Consider the following 25,062-nt stretch of genomic DNA (forward strand, 5'->3'; position numbering starts at 1 on the left):
CCTCAACTAGAGTAGTCTCTACTCTCTGAAACTAGACAAAAACCTATGCAGTAACACAGACCTGGCACAGCCAAAAATAGTCACACAAATCTATAAATATTTTTGATACCATGTTACTTACCTGCAAATGTTTTCAAGGAAAACCCTCATGGAAATTATAAAGTTGGATCTTTCGCACAGGCTATTTTTAGCTCTCTCAACCATTTCTTAAGAGAAGTTTTATATTTGCAGTGCCTCCCCCTACAGATAACTGGAAGGAGGAAGCAGGGCAGAGCAAACTATACTCATGGCCACACATGCCTCACACTTTTCCCACAAAGTGACATCTCCCTTTTTATTGGGGTTCTGGCGTATTTATGAGGAATTCTTTTAGCTCAAGTGTTAAGTATGTGAAAGGTAAAAGCTAAAATAAATATATATTGTATCTCATATTTTAGTAAAAATAGAGAACTAGTAAGAAATTTTATACATCCATCAAGTAGTCAAAAAAGATCTCAGACCCTGATATTCAGTGGCACTAGTGGTAAAGAATCCACCTGCCAATGCAGGAGACCTAAGAGACACGGGTTCGATTCCTGGGTTGGGAAGATCCCCTGGAGGAGGGCATGGCAACCCACTCCAGTATTCTTGCCTGGATAATCCCATGAACAGAGGGGCCTGCCTGGCAGGCTATAGTCCATAGGGTTGCAGAGTCAGACATGACTGAACCGACTTAGCATGAACACATAGCCAGTGAAGATAATGCAGGGGCTAAAGCCACCCTTTCGCAGCCAATGACTTAAGCAGAGAGTGGTTGTTCAGTTAATACTAGTTCATTTGAAACTTAGTTGATCAACAACAGACTTAAGCATATGCAAGGTCACATGCAGCCTCTTCTGTATCATATGAACTTTCTGAGTACTCTCCATTTAAAGAAGGCAGTCTTAGGCAGAGACTTAGACTCAGTCCAGAGCACAGCTAGGAGGAGAGCCCAGAGATCTTGCCCTTAATTCAGTGATTCTAACCCAGTGCAGAAACTGAGGAAGAACTAAAGAGCCTCTTGATGAAAGTGAAAGAGGAGAGTGAAAAAGTTGGCTTAAAGCTCAACATTCAGAAAACTAAGATGATGGCATCTAGTCCCATCACTTCATCGCAAATAGATGGGGAAACAGTGTCAGACTTTGTTTTCTTGGGCACCAAAATCACTGCAGATGGTGACGATAGCCATGAAAGTAAAAGATGCTTGTTCCCTGGATGAAAAGCTATGACCAACCTAGAAAGCATATTAAAAAGCAGAGATATTACTTTGTCAACAAAGGTCTGTATAGTCAAAGCTATGGTTTTTCCAGTAGTCATGTATGGATGTGAGAATTGGACTATAAAGAAAGCTGAGTGCATAAGAATTGATGCTTCTGAACTGTGGTGTTGGAGAAGACTCTTGAGAGTCCCTTGGACTGCAAGTAGATCAAACCAGTCAATCCTAAAGGAAATCAACCCTGAATATTCACTGGAATGACTGATGCAGAAGCTGAAACTCCAATACTTTGGCCACCTGATGCAAAGAACTGACTCACTGGAAAAGACTCTGATGCTGGGAAAGATCGAAGGCAAAAGGGGACAACAGAGGATGAGGTGGTTGGATGGCATCACCGACTTGATGGACATGAGTCTGAGCAAGCTCCAGGAGTTGGTGATGGACAGGGAAGCCTGGCGTGCTGTAGTCCATGGGGTCGCAAAGAGTTGGACACGACTGAGCGACTGAACTGACTGAACCCAGCGCATTTACTCTCCTCCCCCTGCCTCTGCTCCAAAGCTTGATATGTGTCGAACACATGGGTTGCAAGGAGTCGGACAGGACAGAAGTGACTTCACTCACATGCATGCATGAACTACTGTTGGGTATTCAGGAAAAAGTAACAGATCCCAAATTTTCAAGTCCTGGTTGGTAAAAACCCAAAGGCAGTTTCATTAAGTATAAGTTTCATTAAGTATGTTACATATAACATACCACATTCATATTCTAGAAAACTGTGTTCATGGGACAGGAGATTGCTGGCAGGTTTACTTACTTTAACCATTCCTTGATGGGATCAAGAGAGGCAACAGGAATCGCATTGATCATTGTCACTTTCTTGCTGTAGTCCTTGTAGACGATCACCATGTCAAAGTTCTTCAGGTGAAACTGGACTCGCTCAAAGTGAATCAGCTCCACTTCATCCAACGTTACCACAAAAGGTGGCTGTCAGGGAAGAAAGGAACTATTTTCATAAAAATACTTCCCACAAAACACTAGCATTTTCAAATGCTTTCAGGATCTAAAAACTACCACACAAAGGATAACTAAACTGTCTTTTGTTTGTTTTTTGGGGGCAAAGACTAAAAGCGATAAAACATACCAAGAGGCCTGGGCTAAAGGGTCTGCAAGATTGAAAGCCTCCCTCAGGGAGAATTCATTTAAGGAAACTATGCAAAGAAACTGTCTCTAAAAACTAAACAGACTTTTACAGAATCTTAATTTTTATACCTAAGGTAAGTAAATATAAAAAATTAAAATACTAAGATATAATAAGGACCTAGCTTTCAAAACATCTACTCTCTTGGTTTCTTTTCTCTAACAATTTTCTTCCTAAAAAGAGGTCAGAAACACTCACCCATTCTGTAGCATTTACCAGCGCACTACTAGTAGGCTGAAGGAGGCAGGTACTCCTATAGGGAGCACCATTAAATCTGAAAGACAGTAAGAAACTCGCATAAGATGGGGTTCACTGCAAGAGAAACTGCTGCCGTCCCAACAGGCTTCTCTCCTTTCCCATTCCAAACAAAACTCCAGCACACTCGTTGGAGACTCACTTCCAGAGAGAGGGAGCCTCTCAGTCTTGGCTATTCACCCAGCCCTTGAACATTTCCAAGAGATAATGGATGTCCATAGGAAAAAGAACATATGTTATGCTAAGTTATTATTAAAGGAAGAATAACTAATTTTTCTGAAGGCCAAAAAGAAGATGACACATTACCCCAAGTCCCTAAAAGGCACTTCAAATTCCAGTTCCTCCTTGGTTAGAGCCTCTACTTTTTCAATGAAATTTTTAAAGGCTGTTTTCAGTTTGTGTCTCATTTCTCTTTCCATCTGTAGAAGAAATACGAATTAACTATAGTTATCACTTTAGTTATTAATAGTAATCCCTTCAAAAACCATGAAGTGCTTTTGTAGTCCTTAATTCTGTTAACTATGATACTAACATGGATACTTTATTACAGGCTGCTAAAATTAATTATAGTTACGCCTATGAATAAAGTCTAATTCATAGCCAACATACTACACCATCCCAGCAGATACTTGAGAAGTTCTGCATAGTTTCTGGAGTGGTTTATAAAATATATAACAATTACTGAGCTCAGATCTGGGCTGAATCCTAGCTCATGCTCAGTCGCTTTGTGTCCAACTCTGCTTCTAAGCTCCTCTGTCCATGGGATTCTCCAAGCAAGAATACTGGAGTGGGTTGCCATGCCCTTCTCCAGGGGATCTTCCTGACCCAGGGATCAAACTCACATCTCCTGTGTCTCCTGCATTGCAGGAGGATTCCTTTACTGCTGAGACTCTAGGGAAGCCTGAATCCTACCTCCCTACCCTGCAAATAAAATACCAAATTTCACCTGCTCAGCGTAGAGGTCATCTCGGTCATGCATATGCTGATGTTTCCCCAAGTCTGTGGTGATCTCCCCAACTTCTGTGTAGAACTGCACATCTGTATGCCGCTTCTTCCCAAACATGATGGCATTCTAAAGACCGAAAGTAGAAAGAAGAAGAAATTTTAAGACTTATTTCGCAAAGAAGTCTACACAGGTAAAATAACAAAACAGGAAAATATTAAAATATCTACACTAGAAATCATAGCATTTATGTAAGAACAGTTAAACCACTCCAGGTGTCATCATAAATAATGACATTTGGGAATATAAAAGAGTATAAATTTTTAAAAGTATTCCTACTTATTAGAATGGACTTTGGAGATTATGTTGCTAATTGTCTAAAGCAAAAACTTTCTATTTCAGAAATAGGAATGTGGAACAGACCTATATGTTTTGGAGATCATCATGTATCACACCAAGGAACAAACATGATTAGCACCTTTGAGATGTCAGGCACTGGGGGCTTTATAGGCATTATTTTATTCGGTGCCCTTAATGATCTTATGTGACAGGTGATATTTTTCATCACTATTTTAAAAGAAACACTGTGATAGTAAGATCTTGCCCAAGAGCTCATAGCTAGCTGACAGAAAGATATACCTTGAGGTGAAAGTGCAAGACAATAATCATTTCCCCATCACATGGCTGGAATAAAGCATGCTTGATGTTATTGTACAAAATATCCACTTTGTCTCCTCGGACAGACGTGAAGCGAAAACCTAGGTGGGGGGAATGGAGGAACCAGCTAAGTATCAAGGTACATCATCAGGTTAGCCCAAAAGGTACTGCATCTCTTCTGGCTGATGTGAACAGGGCCAGAGGGAATGCCAACAAGGTACAGAGCTTTCCTTTCGTTCTGGCCACAGAGCGTGTCAAAGTAGACTCCTCCCAGCACTTCCTACTATGTTATCTGGTCTGTCATTACTACAGATGTGCCTCCGAAGACAAAGCCCAGGCACCTGAGAGATCATCCATACCGTTGACATGGGCCTCCAGGGAGCCTTGCATCCTCTTTTGGGCAATGTTTGGGCGAATGTACAGATCTTTCAGTTTGGGATTACTCCGGTTTAGATTGATCACCAGTGAATCTTGTTTCACAATGCCCTAAGCAGAATGAAAATCAACGTGAATTCTCACATATCTTTCTGTGTCCCCAAACCTTCATGTGTCCTTTTGCACAAAGGCACTTTGCTGTTGTTCCGGCTCACCTCCTTCTCTTTCTCTTCCGCTTCCCGAGTCTTATAACGCTTCTGCACTTCTTTTATAATTCGGAAAGCATTCTGAAGGTTCAAGGCTGGAACTGTCTGTTCTCCAGGTGCCTTCATATTTGAAGCTCGGTATGTACTACAGAAAAGGGGGAGCACTTATGTAACTTCTTCATCATGCCATCTAACCCACACCCATTACTATGTTTTACAACTGGCTTAATACTTTAGGAGAAAAAGGTACCACTGAGTGCTGAAATAATGTCTGGAAAGATGAAAAAATCCTTCCTCTCTCTTACACAGATGATGTTATAAATAGCTAATCCACTGAGTGGGGGAGTCACAGCTTTATTTCAAATCCTGCATAAACTTTCCCAAATGATCCTATTTCACTTCAAGAATAAACAGACTCCAGTGCAGCACACATCTGATATTTTATCAACAAATGTGTCAAGTTAGGATAAAATATCTTTATGAGGATTTAAATCAGGTTCTAACCTCAAAACAGTACAAGGTTAGTATGGCAATCCTCCTACTCAAGTATCACTGAGGAAGGGGCCACCATTCACTAGGATGTGGGAGAACACAGCACTCTCTGGGTTTCTGAGGGTACTGCTCTGGCCAGCAGGGATTTGAGGGTGGTTGTTTCCCTGGGAACTCACATTTCCTTGACAAAAGTGGCTTCTGGGTTGGGAAAGATGTTGCCCTCATTTCTGCCCAGAGCACTGCCTGGGCAATAGAAGTTGATTCGCAAGTAAGTATAATCTCCTTCCACAGACATACTTATATTCTGTTCAAAGAAAGGAAAGGCATTAGCAAAGAAACCAAACAGATTTCTTTCCTAGATGAAGGTAAGTAGCTATAGACATCCTAAAATTAAGTTAGTAGTTACAAACTGACAGCTAAACCTAGCCTGTAATCCTTACTCTAAAACTAATAAGCTACATATTTAGCTTATTTTTTTATACAATCAAATGTTGTTTCTAAAAGAATCACTGAGTTCCTAAAGTTCTTTTCCTGTGCCATGTTTATGATAACAGGTTAAAAAGTTCTTCAAGTTCAAAGACAAACAAGCAAAGTATGATTATAGACTAGGTCATTTAACTTTCTGCAAAGTGCAAACGGGGAAGGAAGGAAAATGACAGCAGGAGATTAGGGAGTGGGGTTGGGGAGTCAGTAACATGGGAAAGGTAGAGTCAGTAGGAGCACAGAACAGGAGAGACATGCAGTCAGGACAGCCATCTATGGTAAGCACAATTATTTTAAGGAATTATCGAATGAAGCCTGATTCAACGTCAGTACCTTGATTGTGGCAATGTGAAAAGGTGTCGCAATGCCAAACACAGGCATTATTACAGTCTCGTATTTTTTATCAATATAGATCTTCATTTCCCGAATGTGTGGTTCCTTAGGCATCAAAGATGGGTTTTTATAGGACACATTAGATTTACGAGCTCTGGAGTGGGAATAAAAAAATGTTCTTGAGAAATTTCTGCAAATCACATATAACCCTAAGACAATCTCACTACTCCCTGCAAACTCTTACTTCTGAATCTGCTGTTCCCCTTTCTGTTCAGTTAATCGCCTCTTTGCTTCCTCGTTCAGTTGAGCTGCCAGTTCTTTTTGATGGGCTCTTCGCTTCTCTTCTGCAGTCATCTCATTCTAAAGAAGGGAAAACTTAAGTTATCAGGACCTGTGAACCATGACAAACAGGAAATCGAAGTAGTTTTCAAACAGTAAACTTACTCGTGTTCTTTCTGTAAGTAAAGCTGCTCTGGAACCTCTTCCCAACAGGTCCTCAGCTTCATCTTTCTCCTCTTCCTCTTCTTCCTCATCTTCATTCTATGGGGGGAAAAATCATCATCAGAAATTCAAATCTTAATTATTTTAGCCATTATTGTTTACTTCTTCATTGTAGCAAACTTTTCACCACTCATTTTTATCTTCTTCTTACCTTTAGAAAAATCCCTACATTCTTCACTTTCTTCTTCACAGAAGTGAGAACAGTAGCTGGGCCATCCTGGAATACAAAGAGGAAGTGAGACATCTCTAAGAGCATTTAAATGACATACTTTCACTTTCGAACCCAGTAACTAGCTGGGCCATGCTCTGAATCTTCTGGCCCTAAAAAAGTATTTGAAAACATATAAAACCAGTTATCTTCCCAAATGCACATCAGGAACTGCAGTTTGGGAGGCGACAATGGGATAATGAGTAAGAATATTGGCTTGATTTGAAACCTGGCTCACTCACTTTTGAGCTCTGTGATATCTGGCAAGGTACATATACTTTTTTGTGCCTCAGTTGCTTTATCTACATATTCGGATAAGAGTATCTATTTCATAGAATTATTATAAGGATTCAATGAATTAATGTATAAATGTGTTCATATAACAACACTGAAATATTTACTACCATTAAGAATCAACAGGGACTCTGTGACGATATAGACGGGTGGGATGGGGAAACAGATGGGAGGGAGGTTCGGGAGGAAGGGGACTGGATGTACCTATGGCTGATTCTTGTTGATGTTTGACAGAAAACAACAAAGTTCTGTAAAGCAATTATTCTATTTAAAAATAAAGTGGCAAAATAAAAATATATCAGTTCCTGCTAAGTTAAAGAAACCAGTCACAAAAAACCCCTAAATGCTCAGAAGAGGCAAATCCTTAGAAAAAGATTCCCTCCCACTGTCTAGGCCTGGGAGGGACATGAGGAGTGACTGCTAATGGGCACAGGGTTTCTTTCTGAGGTGATGAAAATGTTCTCAAACTATACTATGGTGACAGGTGCATTAACTGTAAACATACTAATAGTCACAATTGTACACGTTAATTGCATGGTATGTAAACTGTTAAAGCCATTACAAAAGAAAAAAAAATCAGCTCTGTCATAGAATCTGTTCCTGATAGCATCATAATCAAGGTTCAAGCCACAGTGTGATAGTTTGTTTAAACAATCTGTATTCCTGGCTGTACTAGGTCAGGCTTTCATAGGCATCTCTAATTCCCCTTAGCTAGCATTTAACAAATGATAAAAAGAAAAAACACCATGTAACATAGACAAGCAATAAATAGTAAATAAGGATTTACTATGTAGCACATGGAACTAAACTCAGTATCTTCTAATAACTTATAATGGAAAATAATATGAATATATATACATAAAAACTGAATCATTCTGAAACTAACATGATATTGTAAATCAACTATTTGTTGTTGTTCAGTCCCTCAGTCACGTCCGACTCTTTGCAACCCCATGGGCTGCAGCACGCCAGGTTTCCCTGTCTTTCATCATCTCCTGGAGCTTGCTCAAACTCATGTCCATTAAGTCGGTGATGCCATCAAACCATCTCTTCCTCTGTCGTCTCCTCCTCCTGCCTTCAATCTTTCCCAGCATCAGGATCTTTTCCAGTAAGTCAGATCTTTGCATCAGGTGGCCAAAGTATTAGAGCTGTAGCATCAGTCCTTCTAATGAATGTTCAGGATTGATTTCCTTTAGAATTGACTGGTTTGACCTACTTGCAGTCCAAGGGATTCTCAAGAATCTTCAACACCACAGTTTGAAAGCATCAATACTTCAGCGCTCAGCCTTTGTTATGGCCCAACTCTCACATCCATACATGACTACTGGAAAAATCAACTATACTTTCATTTAAAAAAAGGGAAGGGGAACCACAGGGTTACAAATGCACTTCAACATTCAATTCATGAAAGAAGCAATATCTACCTCATCCACAAGCACCGTGTCCCCAATGAACAGGGCATAGGTTTTCTCTTCTGGTTTCTTCCCTTCCTTGTTAGTCAAATCTGAGAAGCCCAAATTGATGCTGAAAACCATCCCTAAACCAGCAAAACAGGAATCAGTGAATGACTATGAAAGTTTGAAGTGTGATTTTATACAGAATAGAGGGAGATGAAACTAAGGTAAAGTATTTTAAAAGGTATTTTTCTAATGTATGCCTGTAAAACTCACCTTTCTTTAGTTTGTACTGATTTTTACTATTAATTACTAAAGAACCTTCACGGAATTCAATGCCCATTCCAAACCTAAAAAAGAAATGAAGGAAACTTCAACAATAGGCTAAGAGGCCTCTAACCTGAGTCAGGTACACTATATCCTATTTTAATTTTCAAGGTAAGGCAGGCAAACAAGCTGAGTAATTTGCCACTACTGATGAGCTCTTAAAGGGCACACTATCAAGAACGTATAACAACTGGAATAAGAGATAATTTCTAATAGAATATTGATAACTGGATTTACTAAGTCTCCTAGGCCAAAACTCGGTATAGGTCAATGTATTTCCTCTTGTCCATCACAGAAATCCAGAAATAATATATCCCAACTAGCTTCATCTAAGGAGCCTGCCTAGAACTTTTGTTTCTCAAATGTCTTCGGTTCTATAATATGTTAGTAGTATATCTAGGTGTTCAATGATCAAATACACTTGAGAAACACTGGAGAAAAAAAAAAAACTTTTAAGAATTTAAATAGCTGGATATCTGAGTGCTTATTTTGCAAATATGAACTGAGTTGTTCTAAGAGAGGAAATATTGTATGTAATGCCTCTTCACATTTGTAATTTAAGCCTGAAACATCTACAACATTGGTCTGAAAAGATCTCCATGAACTTACGTACATTCTCTGATTAATGAGTCTGGCACACAGTTAAGTTGAATAGTCCACAAACATTGATTGAATCATCATGACTGCCACTCATGAAAACTGACACAGTGACAATGTATATCACAGCATCTTACCCTAGGTTTTTGGTAATTTTGTTCAGCAGCTCTGGCTTCTGCTTTTTAACCACATCCATGACAGCATTATATACATCACATATCTTCACACCTAATGACAAGACAGATGGGACATTAAAGTATCTTTCAGGAAAAAAACCACAAATCACATTTTTAACATCAATATTATTTTTACTTGTTAAGTCACCTAAAGCAGGGTTTCTCAAAACACACAATAAGGAATATAGTTGCAGGGCTGGTAGGGCTTAGAAATGTGCATTTTAAGAAACAATCCACCTAGTCATTCTTTAATTACACCGAGAATCACTCCAGGGGGACTGTGGAATCCTAGTTGGTCTCAGTGAAATAATTTAAGAGTTGATAAATGGCATTACATTAAATGTACTGTACATTTTGAAGAACAAGACTACTGAACAGGTAAATTACTGTTGGAAGAATGCTGGACTTAATTTTTCAAGGTTTAGGATATGAATATGTATTTCAAGCCAGAGTAGTTCAAATACTGTAGCCTCAGAGGAGTTTTTATTCTCACTGAACAAGGACTATGGATTGCCAGTTGGATTTCTCAAGATTGACCTGAGGTATCAGGACGGAATGGTGTCGGGAAGCTCTGGGAAACTTTAAGTGGACTTACAAAGTTGTTTAAAGGTGGTGAACATAAAGTCCCATTTAGCCAACTGGGAGTGAGGAGTCTCAAGGCAAAAGAGGTGCCAAATGCTCTCCTTTCAAGTAGACAGTAGCTTGCTTAGCAGGGCTGCCAAGTTAGTTCTGCTCTCAAACTAAGATTCCTGGTATTCATTCAATATAGGATTAACATTACATAGTCTGTCAGGAGAGATACTACTTCTCAGAACTTTCTAAAGGAAAGTAGTAAGAGCATGGTATTTTATGAAGATCTGAACACAGAGTCCTAACCAGTCAGAGAGGTTTCTGTAAACATCAATATAAAACCACAGTAACCATTCCTGCATAAAAGAGAAGTACATTGAAGAACTAAATGCTAGGATGACTGGAGATTAGTAAAATCTAATTCTATTTACAGTACAAGAGCCTCAGGGATAAACAGTCCCACGAATGCTACATTTTTGTTACACAATTTCTAAACCTTATCTAAGGCACACATTACCATGTCTTAGTTCCTTTAACAGCTCCTCTTGCAGCTGAAGCAAAAAGTTGTAATTTTCTTGAACCTCCTGAGAAGGATCAACCATCAAAGTGCGAACAAGGTTGGAGCAGTAAGACTTGAAACGAATACCCATGGCACAGGTAATGGCCCCAAAATGCATATGGTTCTTGTCACTAGAGACCACAGGGAGAAAGCATCTCATTACACAAACTTGTGAAGTCCTTACCATACCTGGCATTCACATCTGTAATCACAATTTTGACCTGCTATATCCCAAAGCTGAAGCAGAAAAAATGACCTAAACATTTTTTTTTAAAAAAACCAAGTTAGTTTATAAAGGCTCTGGAAAGTTGTATCCCAAATATGCAAAAGTTATACTGAATTTTATGCATTACAATCTAACAGTATGATGGTAAGCCATCACCTTTCCACCAGCCCCAATGAATAGCATTCTTTACAGTATTTTTAAAAATTAGAAGGGGAATAATTATGATATATCTAGTAAGATTTTTATTTTTTAAACATGTTTTGCATTTTTTTCTTGTCATTTTTAGTCATCTGGAAAATGCTTACAATCAAATACTCAAGTAAGAAATGAATAACTATGTGAGATAAAATTAAACTATACACAGAATAAGACAAGAAGATAATGCAGGAGGCAGGCTAATGGTTATTCTTTTTCTTCCTATTTTTTTGAATCCCAGAATGAGTCTAAGAAAAAACAGGCCAAAGGCTGAAGTGCTCCGGTTGTTTTATATTTTGAAATTCTCATACTCACCTCACCACACTGAACTTGAGATTATAGTTGCCACCACTCTGAATGATAGGAGGGTAACACATTTCCACAGTAGAAGGGTCTGCCCCAGCAAGGTATTTTTTCTCTTCTATGGCCTTTTCCACTGACTCAGCCAGTTTGCTGTGTCGAACTTTCTATAAAAATACCCAGAAATAAAACAATACTTACTATAGGGTGGCAGAAAAGTGCTGGGTTTTTGGACATGACCATTTGAAAACAACATATATCCTGATATCATATAGGATGCCAAAGAAGTCTTATGAAGTGGTTTATGTACCAGATAACACTGGTATACACGCAAAAGCAAATTTAGAGAATATGTAGAATTTGCAGCTATTCAAAGAATTCTCAAGTGACATACTGGGTAGGCTCCAGAAACTACAGTGGACGTTTATAGTTATTCTCAAAGAGAGCTGGCACAATTACACACCACCAACTTTAATCTACCAAAGGAAGCTGAACACAACCTAAAAAACACTGCATGGGAGGGACTTACTTCATTATAACAGTAAAAAGACACTCCCACCCTCAATTTACCTCATCTGCATCAACTATTTCCATGACTCTTTCCTTGAAGAATTTGTTGAAGACCTCAGAGGTGATGCTAGCTGCTTTCTTCATTAGATTGAGTTCTCCATCCTCCTTTACAGCAATGGTATAGGCCACAACTGCACTGATGTCTATCTGCAGTCAAAGGGATAAACAGTTCCTAACATGCAGACACAGAACTGCTAAAGAAATCTCTCCCCCAGTTCAAATATTATCAGTGACTATGTCTGGTTATTTAGCAAACTACTCATCAGCAGTTTGCAGAATATCTAAATATTCCCTTCTTGGATTGAATAAACATCTGAAAGAACGCTTTACCAGGTCATTGGTGTATTCTAAGAGGCAATGAACTAACACATCATTTAAAGTATAAATGTAAATGCCTCTCTTGAGATTTCCGTAAAGGCTGGAGAAGGTAGACAGAAAAGAAAAAAAGTTTTTTGGACAAGAGATTTTCCTCAATTTCCCTCTAGAGTTGCTGCACTGTTTCCTGAATGCCTCACTCCTAACTGAAAAGTGAATTGGTTAACCACTCAGCAACAGAAACTGAAAATGGAAATGTGAATGAATATGCAGCTTTCTCAAAACAAAGTCTCTGCAATATCAGCTGTGAAAGCCCCTCATAATTTTGTCTTCTCAACTCTCAGTGTCCTTGTTTCCAGAATATTCTTACTTTGTCAAAACCCTCTTTGTTGAGGCAGTCGTTCCAGCTCTTCATGAACTCTCCTGGAAATTTGTCTTTGCTGAACACTCCAATCTTCTTGCCATTCTTGCTTTCTTTAATGGCTTCAATCATTTTGTCAAAGCTGCTCTTGTTGCTTTCATTCTGTCAGTGCCACAGGGAGAAAAAGGGGGTTTAGTTTAAGAATTAGACATCTGTGTTCTACTTGTACTAGGTAGAGAATATTCTAAACTATGGAAAGAAATAAATTCTATCTCCCCTTTTCCTACCTATTTCTTTAGGGAAGATTGTGGTATACCAAAATTTACACAAAATTTCTTTGGATATATTTATATGTTTAAGTGAAGTGCCACATAAGCTGAGAAGACTATTCTTTACTTCAGGAAGAGCTAAGAAACTGAAATACAAAGGTGAACAACATTCTGAAAAGAAACCTTTGTCAGGTGGGCAAGAAAAAAAGATTACATTTGATAAAAATTGGAAATGAGGTATACCTTTCCTTAAGGATATTTAAAGATTTTTGTCCTAATTAAGATACTAAGAGAAGTATCCTCAAGCATGGATAAAGTTAGTTTTCACCATAATTTCATCACCCATTTGTGTTACTGCAAACTGATAGGATGACTGAATTCTTTTCTTTTCTATCTTTCTAACAAATGACAGTTAGCTAAAATCTTCCCCTTGTATTTTTGAATTCCTAGAAGGCTTTTCTGTTTACCACTTTTAAACATTCTTTCTTATTTATGACGAATTCTTTGTCTGTTCTGACCTTTTCTCGTACGAGTAGTGTGATGGCAGGGGCTCCGTTAGCATTCTCATTGCCCTTAGTGTTGGCAATCTGTTTCAAGAACTCCACTTTTTTCTTGCTGGCCATAAAGATGATTTTGTCATCACAGAATACCATGATAGTATCAGTTAGTTCATAACCAAAGAGCCATGTCTATGGGAAAAGACAACAGTGTGAACAGATACAAAAAAAATCAATATATTTATACATTTGAAATAAAGTATCTGGAATTAACTTCAAAATAATCTTGTAGTGTGAGAACCTGGATATAGATTCCAATGAAATGAGATTAGTTAGTACTGTTCACTGAACTTTTTGTGAAAGAACTATTCTACACATCCTCTGTTTATCAGGATAGCCACTACAGAGTACTTGAGACTGAGGACTGAGGAGCTGAAATTTTAATGCGGCTAGTGGCTACCATACTGAACAGTAGCTGATTCAGTGACTCTCAGGGCTAAACACAGCTGTAAACTTCTCACCTGTAAGGCAGTTGATTTAGCATAAACAATTTCTTCATCAACACCCACTGATACAACAATGGCATCAACGTTGGCATACTCATCTTCTCCTTTCTGAAAGGCAGAGTAGATAATTTGGTCATTTTCTTTTCATATGAGCACAATAGGAATATATCCAAGATACACATAATTTTCTCCTAATGGAAATTCAAAGTTTAAGGTACATATATACTTGGCAACCTTACTGTAATTACTTACTCTATTTTTAAAACAGCTTTCTGAGACAAAATTCATATACAATTCACCAACTTTAAGTGTAAAATTTAGTGGTTTTCAGTGTATTCAGTTACACAACCATCACAATCTAACATTTTTATCTCTCCCCCCCAAAACCCATTAGCAATAATTATCCACCTCCTCTCAGTCCTAGCAACCACTAACCTCATTTGTCCCTAAGGATTTGTCTATTATGGACATGTAATATAAATGGAATCATAATACATGGCATTTGTGTCTGGCTTCTTTCACTTAATATTCTTTCATGGTTCCTATGTTTTAGCATTTATCAATACCACATTCCATTTTATTGCTAAGTAATATTCCATTATGTGAATATACTACATTGTATCCATTCAACTGTTGGATATTTGAGTTGTTTCCATTTTTTGGCTATTATGAATAATGCTGCTATAAACATTAGTAGTTTTTCTGTGCACATATTTCTCTTGAGTATATATCTAGGTAAGGAATTGCTACTTATATAGTAACTCTATATTTAACTTTCTGAGGAAACACAAGACTGTTTTCTAAAGTGCCTGCACTGTTTCACAAATTTCTTTCCCAAAAGTAACGTGTGAGGGTTCCAACTTCTCCACATGCTGACCAACACTTAACTTTATTATAGCCATCCAATGGGTATGAAGTATCTCACAGCAGTTTTGATTTGTATTTCCACAATGGTCAATGATCTTGACTGAGCTCCCAGTCACGTGATTCTGATGATTTGTATACCTATTTGGAGAAGTGTGTGTTCAGATCCTTTCCCCACTCTGGGTTATTGCTTTATTACTAAGTCGTAAGAGTTCTTTTTTATACGTAAAAGTCTCTTATCAGATATGATTTGCATTTTTTTCTCCTGTTCAGTGGATTCTCCTTTCACTCTTGTATGGATGTCCTTTGAAGCACAAAGTTTTTTATCCTGAAGAAGTCCAAATTCTTTTCTTGTGCTTTTGATGTCACATGTAAGGTGGCTTTGCCTAACCCAAGGACACGAAGATATAACTATACTTTCTTCTATAGAACGTTTATAGTTTTAGCTCTTGTATTTACATTTATGCTTCATTTTGAGTAAAGTTTGTGTTTGGTGTAAAGAAGGGGCCTAACCTCTTTTCCCGCCCCCAAATTGTCTTGGCACCACATCAAAAAAGAAACGATGTAAATGGGAAGGTTTATTTCTGGATTCTCAATTTTATTCCACTGAGTTACACGCCTGCCCTTACACTAGTATATTGCTTTGATTACTGCAGCTTTGTATTAAGTCCTGAAATTGAGATCTGTGAGTCCAACCATTAGCTACTCCTGAACTGTTCTACAAGACCAAAGCACTGATAACTGTGAGCTATAAGCTCAAATCTCTGATTTCCCTATAAAGTCAAGAAAAATATCTACAGAGAATGCCCTGGTGGTACAGTGGTTAGGACTTTGAGCTTCCACTATAGGGGGCTTTGGTTCGATCCCTGGTTGGGGAACCAAGATCATACAAGACATGTGGCATGGCCAAGACAAAACCTACATACATAACGCTACAAATCAATAATATCTCAATTTTAAAAAATTTCTTTAAGATTCTTCCACATTTTAAGACTCCTGGATGCCAATCTGGATCCAAATAAAATAGCAATTGAGGGTTCTGCTGCATTTCTCTAGCAAAACAAAATATATAAACCAAAGGAGTTACTATATAGTAACCTTATGCATTCCCTCACTGATTTTCACTGAGAAAATGTTTACCTTCAAGTTGGTAAGATTTTATCATTAGTTCCCACTGATGATGCAAAAACAATGGTAATTAAAACTGCTAGTGCATTAGCATAAATCAAGGTAGTGGCACCAAGCTATGTTCATCACTACTACACACTCAATAGAAAGGGAAAAAAAGCCAGTTTCACTTAGAAAATGTCCTTGATACAGTAAAAATGACTAATATTATAAAATCCTAATCTCTGAATATATGTCTTTTTAATAGTCTTGTAAAGAAATGGAAAGCATATCCAAAGCACTTCTGTGTGTACATTGAAGTATGACAGCTGTCTCAAGGAAAAGCACTTGTATCAATTCAATTATTTCAGTAATAAACTAGTCACAGACTTGGATATCTAGCATACATTTTCTCAAAAATGAATGAAGTGAGTCTATCACTTCAAGGAAAATGAAAGAAATGTGTTGTTAATAATGCAATTTGAGCCTTCAAACAGAAATAAGAATTGGAAAACCTTGTACTCACCATTGTGAACTTGACAACTTCTCAACTTATTCAAGAACTTTTCTGATGATATCAGCAGAATATTAACATACACAATTCTCCAACATTATATAATGAAGTGTGTACATTTTTACCATATATATACAACTGAGGGAACAATATTTTCCAAATAACCAGCCAATGATGTTACAAAATCGTAACTTGAGTATGAAAGGTCACTATTGTGGTTTTAAATTCCACATTATAACTAACTTTCAAGAGATAACCACTTCCAGGGAATTCCCTGGCAGTCCAGTGGTTAGGACTCAGCATTTTGACTGCCAAAGGCCCAGGTTCAAACCCTGGTCAGAGAACTAAGATCCCATAAGCCGAGAGGCCAAAAAAAGAGAACGATTAACTACTTCCAGAGTTTTAGTGTAGTAACAAAGAATATCCATAGTTATCTGAAGAGTTTATTAAAATTTCTCCCTTTTCCAACTTTATGTATATACGAAGCCAAATTTCTTTATATATTTGATCAAGCAAATATAAAGAAAGGTCGTGTGGAGTGGAATAATTTAAGACTGTAAAAGGGTCCTGTTCTCAGGGTTGGGGACCACTGTCCTGCGATCCCTGACGTGGCGTAACACGAACTCTGGCATCAGGTCGTCTCTCCTCCCAGCTTTGCCACGTACATTCCAGTTCTTCAGTGAACGTGGGATTCTGTGGCAACAGCATTACCAGTACCTTGATAACCCCCCAAAATTAGCAACAGGTACTCCCCTATATTTATGTGTTTTGGCTACCAATACATAAATTTTTTCCCTAAACATGTCTTCAAAAATACCACTGAAACCAACCAAAAAGTCTCTTTTAGTATTTTTTGATACTTAAAATCTTAGTCAGAATTTTTCCACAAAGAAATGGGTATCAACATGCACAAAATTCAAAATACACAGTAATAAATTTTTAAAAAGTTGTTGTTCAGTCACTAAGTTGTGTCTGACTCTTTACAATCCCATGGACTGCAGCACACCAGGCTCCTCTGTCTTCCACTATCTCCCAGACCTTGCTCAAGTTCATGTCCATTGAGTTAGTGATATACAAAGAATACAATTACATAATTAATCATTAATAACAGGAAAACCATACAAAGTTATCTCAATATAACTGAAAATAGGAAGCGAGAAAAAAAGACCTATGTACTCAGATTTTTTATGAGGATATGGGAAACCAATCCATCAAATCTCAAGGATTTGCATTAATATAAAATGTCTGGTTTTCTATTGTCCATCAAAAATGTGAGAGGATGAATCCTAATCTCTCTTGGAACCCAGCTGCTCTGACCATTTCATAGAATATTTCTGACTGATTCTTTATAAACACCAGGAGAAATAAATGCAGAATATCTGAAGATAATAAATTTCAATAAAGTTCTTTCTTAAAATGTGATTCAATGAAAAGGATGACAATAAAGTCAACAATTTTGACAGCAAAGCCCTGGACACTGTTTTGTATTTTCAAATCTTATAAGGCGTATAAATACAGATTAAATCTGAAAATAGTCTTCTGAAACTGTGGGAGATTAATAATCCGCTTGTAAAACTTCCATGATGGGAGTAGGGTCGGGGGGGAGGCTCAAGAAGGAGGGGTTATATGTATGCTTGTAGCGGATTCATTCTTGTACAGCTAAAACCAATGCAACATTACAAAGCAATTATCCTCCAATTAAACACAAATTAAACAAAAATAACATGTGGCCCACAGTAACATTTTAATAAATTATATACAATACTAAAATATTTTCAGATTAACTTATGCCTGGAATTTGTTTTAAAATACTGGAGTGGGGGACTTTCCTGGTGGTCCAGTGGGGAAGACTCCATGCTGCCACTGCAAGGAGCATGGGTTTGATTCCTGGTCATGGTACTAAGATCCCACATGCTGCAGAGTGTGGCCAAAAAAATAAATGAATAAACAAACAAACAAATGAATAACAAAAAAATACTGGGGGTGTGGGGCAAAAAAAAAAAAAGCCACAAGGCTAGCTGCTGCTGCCCCAGGACCAGTTGTACAGTCAGTTCCAAGCACTGGCTATTCGAGATAGCTGGGGCTCAACTCTGCTGCTTAAACAGCCTCAGATTCCCACCTAACCTCTTCTGCTTGGGAGATCTTTAGGACTCAGGCTTGGCCCCTTGTCAAATCTGGACAAATTCCTGTGCTCCCTTTTTGAGATGAACCATTTTACAGCAGTGACTCCTGGTGTGCAGACTCTCAACATTCATCCAATCCGCTCTGTCACCAAATTCTCCCACTTTCCAGTCTGTCTAGTCCACTTACCAGTCAAGTGTTGCTGAAACAGGTGTTTCATATGGGGAACAGTATTTACTGAGCAGGCACTTTCTGTATGTAATCTGTAAGCCTCATGATAAAACTTTAGCTGCAGTAGGCATCATCATATTCAGAACCCCCAATCAAGACTTAGCACACTCAAAACTCCCACACAAACACATAGGCAGTTCTCACACTAATGATGATTTAGCTTTTAAAAAAAACAGGTGCTGAAATTCTAATTAAAATACACATATTAAGATGGATATTTTTCATTAGGATACAAGTATTATAACAGTATAAAGATATACTTTTCTACCACCTCTGTCTCTTTCAGTTAAAAGAATAGAGGCAAGAATACTTTCATTGGGGTCCTAAAGATAAAGATGAATTTCTTTGGGAAGTTCCTGATTTTTATCTACAAGGAGACCTAGGATCATTTGACTAACTTTTCTGCCTTTTACGTACAGAGAGACAGTAAGTCTACTGGGTGAGGGCTCACTCTGAAGACAGCCTGCCTGGGCTCAAAGCCATGACCTCACCCCTTATTGTGACCCAATCTTTCTGTGTTCCAGTCTCCTACATCTTCACATCTGTAAGTGTTGCTGTGAGAATTGAACTAGCAAATGTATATGAAATACTTAGAATAGTGCCTAGCTCATAGTAACTACTATGTGTTTGCCATCATTATTATTAAAGACCAAAATGTAGAAGAAACACAGGCAAAACACTCTTACATAAATTATAGCAGTATATTTTTTTGGATCTCTCTCCTGAAGCAAAGGAAACAAAAGCAAAAATAAACAAATGAGACCTAATTAAACTAAAAGCTTTTGTACAGCAAACCACTGACAAAATGAAAAGAAAACCTTTTAAATGGGAGAAAACTTTACAAATGATATGAACTAATGTATATATCCAAAACAGATAAACAGTTCACACAACTCAATATAAAAAAAAAAAAACAACCCAATTAGAAAATGGGCAGAAGACCATTTTTCCAAAATAGACACACACATGGCCAACATGAAAAAGTTTTAACATCATTAATCACTAGAGAATTGCAAATCAAAACCACAATGAGATATTCTCACACCAGCCAGAATGGCTATCATCAAAAAGAACACAAATAACAAATGCTGGCAAGGATGTGGAAAAAAAGGAACCCTTGTGTAATCCATTGGTGGGAATGTAAATTTGTACAGCCACTGTACAGTATGGAGGTTCCCCAAAAAACAAAAATTAGAACTATCATATGATCAACAATTCTACTCCTGGGCATATATTTGAAGAAAATGAAAACATTACTTTGAAAAGATATATGTGCCCCAATGTTCACTGCAGAATTATTTACAACAGCCAAGATACGGAAGCAACGTAAGTGTCCGTCAACAGATGAACAGATAAAGATGTGGGGTGTATATACACACCCCCATATACAATGAAATACTATACTCAGTCATTAAAAACAAATGAAATTTTTCCATCTCCAACAACACAGACAGACTTGGAAAGCATTATGTACTAAGATTAGTTTTTTGGAAGATGAGAGAGTGGTAAATGACTAAGTGCTTGATAAGCATTCTTAGCCAGAAGATATCGATGTTAAGTGTGTGTATCTCGTAAAGCCCTTATAGGCTCAGGACTCAGGAGGCACCAAGTATTAGAGAAGGAAAAGGGACATATCATACATGGTGAGTTCAGGGCTAAGAACAGAAGTCTGGTCAGCAAGCTTAAGTCCCTAGTTCATGGAAGCCCTGAGAAAACTCCTAATCCTCCCACAAAAACAATGCATTCTCTGAAGAAAGGGGCTCAAAAAGCTCTAGATACTAGGTCCAGCAGAAAGCAATTAATAAATGCTGAGGAATTCAATGAAAGTCTGTTTTTTTTTTAGTCAATGATTTAATTGATTTTAACATAAATTCTGTATTATCAAAATACAAATGGAGGTGGCTTCTGGTATTAAAACAGAGATAACAGCAAAATTCAAAATTATTAGGTTAGAACCTAATAACTATGTAGATCTTGAGAATCACAGCAGAAATTAAGCATTATTTTAGTTCGGAGGCTCCTAGGAGACAAGACCAAAATGGAAACAGGAGGTTAAATTGTTCTCTTAGTTTAATAGAAAGAATGCAATTTTATTGGCAGAAATTTTTCTTGCATTGAATCCTAAGTGGACTTTTTAAATGTAGTTACTTTTAGAAATAAGAAGACAGAGCTTAGTTCAAACACTGTTTGGTAGAAAATAGTCAATTGCCTTTCAGTTGACCATTTCTTTCCCTCACCTTAATAAATGCCAAGAGCACATTTCCTGGGTATGCATGCACAGTCGCTAAGTCCTGTCTGCTTCTTTGAGATCCCTCCAGGCTCCTCTGTTCATGGGATTTTCCAGGCAAGAAAACTGGAGTGGGTTGCCATTTCCTCCTCCAGAAAGTCTGTTTTTTTGAATGACAACTGCCCCAAAGACAAGAATTAGAGTTTTTCTTTGGTCACCACCAAATTCACAGAAAATACTTGAGGATACTGCCAGTATCTGAGGGGTTCTCCAGGGAATAAGCTAATCTATTTACTCTACCATAACCTCTCTACTCGGAGAAGGCAATGGCAACCCACCCCAGTACTCTTGCCTGGAAAATCCCATGGACGGAGGACCCTGGCAGGCTGCAGTTCATGGGGTCTCGAGGAGTCAGACATGACTAAGCGACTTCACTTTCACTTTTCACTTTCATGCACTGGAGAAGGAAATGGCAACCCACTCCAGTGTTCTTGCCTGGATAATCCCAGGGACGGGGGAGCCTGGCGGGCTGCCGTCTATGGGGTCGCAGAGAGTCAGACATGACTGAAGCGACTTAGCAGCAGCAGCAACCTCTCTACTAGTTGAGAGACCCTATTCATGCAGAGCTTCCCACCAGTTTCTTACTACCGTATTCTTAACACAAATGAGTAGCCAAGGCTCAATTTGATTTTTGTGAAGTGTTCAACACGTAAGAGAGAAAGCAAAGAAATCCAGGGGAAACAGACATGGCAGAGGACAGAAGATAAAAATAAAACAACCCCCCTACAAGAAATAAATATAGTATATCTATGAAGCAAGGAAAAATAGGAGATAAGAAAGAACTTAGGAAAAAAATGTGATGAAGTCAAGAAACAGCATCTGGAAGTAGACAATAAAGAGATAGAAAATGGAATGAAAAAGATAACAAATTTAAGCCAAAAGTTCTAAACCCCACTAAACAGGAATTTCTGGGGGTGCAGGGGAGGAACAGATCATTGAGGAAATGGAGGGGAGAAAATGATCAAAGAATGCAAAATTCCAGCACTGACAGATGTGAGTCTTCAGACTAAAATGGACCCCCACTTCCCAACTCAATGCAAAGGGTTAAAAAAAAAAAAAAAAAGATTCATACCAAAGCAGTGAAATATCAAAACATGAGGAATAAAGAGATGTTTTACAGAGAACAATAGGCCATATATATTAGAACAGGAAGTAGAATCACATCACCCTTCTCAAAAGAAATACTGAATGCCTGAAGGCTGATAAATAGTTGACAAATTCTGAGCAGAATTCTCAGAGATTTTCAACCTTGAATTTTATACTAACTGAACTATTATTATTAACGAAAACTAGAGACAAAACTTTTTAAGACACATAATGGCTCAAGAAACATCTATTCTCCGTATGCTTTCCTAAGAACCTCTTAGAGAAACAATCTAACAAAACAAAGGGAAAAAAAAAATCACAACATGGACTGCTGGATATAGGGGACACTGCAAGTTCCAAGGTTCAACAGACTGGAACGCAACCTGCACAGACAGAGCAGAATAATGTAAGGTTGAGTGGGTGGTGGTGGTTAAAAAACAAAAACAGAATAAAATATACGTTGAGCACGAAAATTTTAGAATAAAAGACTGATAAGATTACGACAGATCTACAGGAAAAAATTAAGGCTAAGGACATTTAAAAGAGGAGAAAAACTGAAGCAATCATTAATGCCAGGAAAAATGAAAAAACTTAATAGTAACTTAATTATACTTAATAGTTACATGAGTGTAACAATGTAAACTGATTTTACTAAAAATTGGGAAAAAAAATCACAGAGGGATGGATATGTGATAAAGTAAGTATGATAAAAAATATTAATTGTATAAACTAGGTGCAGGGGGCACATGAGTTCTCACTGGAAATTTCTTTTACCTTTCTGTAGGCTGAAATATTTCATAACTATGTCAAGAAATTTACAGGAAGTATCAGGAGGAAGGGAAATTGAAATGTTATGGTTTAAGTTAAATTTAAATCCTAATTCTACCAAAACAAGAGTTAATATCTAAAACTGATAAACCAAGAAATATTGATACAATATATAGATATTACTTTAAAATATTAAAGGAAGTGAAGAACTGGAAAGTGGGTGCTTCTGTGGCAGGTGACAGTTTCTTATACTAAGGCTTTTAGAACAATTTGTTATTTTAAAACGTATGTATGTATTACATGACTAAAATGGATTTTTTTTTAAAATGCAAGGTAAATATCAATAATACAAGCGGTAAGGAATCAGCAAAAACTGTGACAGTGGTGTCTGAATGATAAAAGTTGGGAGAATATGCAGCAGAGGAACAACTATCTTCCTTTGAAGCTAAAAGGGTATCGCATTAAAAGAGAAAACATTTTTTAAGTCTCTAGTTATACCAAGGATACCAATCTAACTCATCACCCAAACTGATACAACTGTGAGAATAAAAAGGTATGCCATTAATTACACAGGGATAACAGGTAGACAGTTTCAGAAAAGGCAAGACTTATGATCACACTAAGTACAGCCTTCATAAAAATCTCTTCAAACCAAGATGGGGATGTATAAAAGCTCAAAAATCGAATTATCAGCATTTAATGAGTGCCTACTATATGCCAGGCATGACACTTGCAATAGCGGCAAAAAAATAAACAAAAATGAGTAAGACAGAATAAACAAATCTCAACCTGCCCAGGTATTTACTTCTATCTAGCCTTCCTCTTTACTCAAGAAACCAAAGCACTATTTAAACCTTTTTCTAGTTCACTCCAGAGATAAGTGAGCAACCAAGATAGGTAGAAGCAAACTGTCTTCTTGTTAAAAGCAGTATGAAAATTGCCCATATTTCAAAGAACCTTCCTAAGCCACAAAAGTCACTGCCTAGTCTTAGAGAGCAATCCAGAACAAGAACTTGTCCACAACAAAAATCAGCAAAGAGCCAGAAATCACCACTCAAGAGAAACACTGACGCTACAGGTTATTAGTTTTCTCCATAGGCACAAACTTCCTCTTCGAGGCTGGGCCACTCACCTCCCCAGTCATGATGGGTAGTGTAGTGCCACATGAATGAATGCAATGGATCAGCATTCCATTGGAAAAGAGCTACCATTCTGATTTTTTTAATGGAATTCTTTTGGGTTAAAAGGCAGATGACTGAAGTCAAGGTTCACACACAGCAGCATGTCCCAACAGTTAGGTCCCAAATGAGTTACAGGTGTGCATAGGTACAATCTCCCCTCAGTTCTCAAAGCAGCTGGGATCCCAGGATAGTGGGTAACCTCCCCACTTGTACCCCCATGAAGTACTAATCCTACCACTTGGTTAAAAACAATGACAGTCATGAAAAGACTGGGAAGCTCTGAATAAGGACCCGGTAAGTGTAAGAAGACAGGGGAGAAGCTCATGCTCACCACCCAGGGTCACTACCTAGGGGTCTCTACTGCAGAGACAGAAAGGTGCTGCAAACTCTTCCTGCTGTAGCAGTTCTCATTTAAAAAAAAAAAAAAAAAAAAGCCCATTATCTTATCACTAAAATAACACTATTCACTCAGGTATAAGGTTTAAGGTTTGAAAAATTTCTACTCAAAAAAGGAAGTGTGTGATAATCCAACTCTTTTCGGGACATAATTATGAAAACTGTAATTAAGAGATATATCTTATTTACAATAGCCTCCCAAAATGTACCTTAAAATCAACTTGCAGATAAATGAGATAAGGAAACACATTAGTTCCTACTCTTATTTTAAAAAAGAAAAAAAAATAGCCTTTTCATGCTCTACAACTCTAGGTAGTTGTGTGAACAGCATTGGAGTTACAAGAAGCAACCACACCATTCTGTAAGGCTAATGCTTTAAGGGTATTTAAAACTTACAAGTGGGTGTGGAGTCTAAACTAGTTTTTTGGTTAATTTTTGTCTTCTTTGAAGATGGGAGTGGACAACA

General features: G+C 37.7%; 1 protein-coding gene and 1 long non-coding RNA gene across 2 annotated transcripts in view; both read right to left on the minus strand.

Annotated features, from left to right (window-relative positions):
* SUPT16H (SPT16 homolog, facilitates chromatin remodeling subunit) overlaps nt 1–25,062 on the minus strand; it is a 35,900-nt gene that overhangs the window by 8,341 nt on the left and 2,497 nt on the right. Inside the window, exons 2-22 of the mRNA XM_040227141.1 lie at nt 14,057–14,149; nt 13,557–13,727; nt 12,779–12,931; nt 12,094–12,240; nt 11,539–11,690; nt 10,761–10,933; nt 9,635–9,725; nt 8,850–8,923; nt 8,604–8,716; nt 6,829–6,894; nt 6,621–6,716; nt 6,421–6,536; nt 6,177–6,330; nt 5,537–5,664; nt 4,878–5,013; nt 4,647–4,773; nt 4,270–4,388; nt 3,634–3,759; nt 2,994–3,106; nt 2,631–2,706; nt 2,049–2,218 (exon numbers count right to left, since the gene is read on the minus strand). Coding sequence (XP_040083075.1) covers nt 2,049–2,218; nt 2,631–2,706; nt 2,994–3,106; nt 3,634–3,759; nt 4,270–4,388; nt 4,647–4,773; nt 4,878–5,013; nt 5,537–5,664; nt 6,177–6,330; nt 6,421–6,536; nt 6,621–6,716; nt 6,829–6,894; nt 8,604–8,716; nt 8,850–8,923; nt 9,635–9,725; nt 10,761–10,933; nt 11,539–11,690; nt 12,094–12,240; nt 12,779–12,931; nt 13,557–13,727; nt 14,057–14,149 — 2,594 coding nt within the window. The remainder of the gene's footprint in view (nt 1–2,048; nt 2,219–2,630; nt 2,707–2,993; nt 3,107–3,633; nt 3,760–4,269; nt 4,389–4,646; nt 4,774–4,877; nt 5,014–5,536; nt 5,665–6,176; nt 6,331–6,420; nt 6,537–6,620; nt 6,717–6,828; nt 6,895–8,603; nt 8,717–8,849; nt 8,924–9,634; nt 9,726–10,760; nt 10,934–11,538; nt 11,691–12,093; nt 12,241–12,778; nt 12,932–13,556; nt 13,728–14,056; nt 14,150–25,062) is intronic.
* On the minus strand, nt 19,563–24,653 carry LOC120853372. The gene is made up of 2 exons (XR_005718770.1): nt 21,697–24,653; nt 19,563–21,411 (listed from the first exon to the last, which is right to left on the minus strand). It is a non-coding gene; the product is annotated as an uncharacterized LOC120853372 (long non-coding RNA).

The sequence above is a fragment of the Oryx dammah genome, unplaced genomic scaffold, assembly GCF_014754425.2.
Source record: "Oryx dammah isolate SB20612 unplaced genomic scaffold, SCBI_Odam_1.1 HiC_scaffold_26, whole genome shotgun sequence".
Classification (NCBI taxonomy): Eukaryota; Metazoa; Chordata; class Mammalia; order Artiodactyla; family Bovidae; genus Oryx; species Oryx dammah.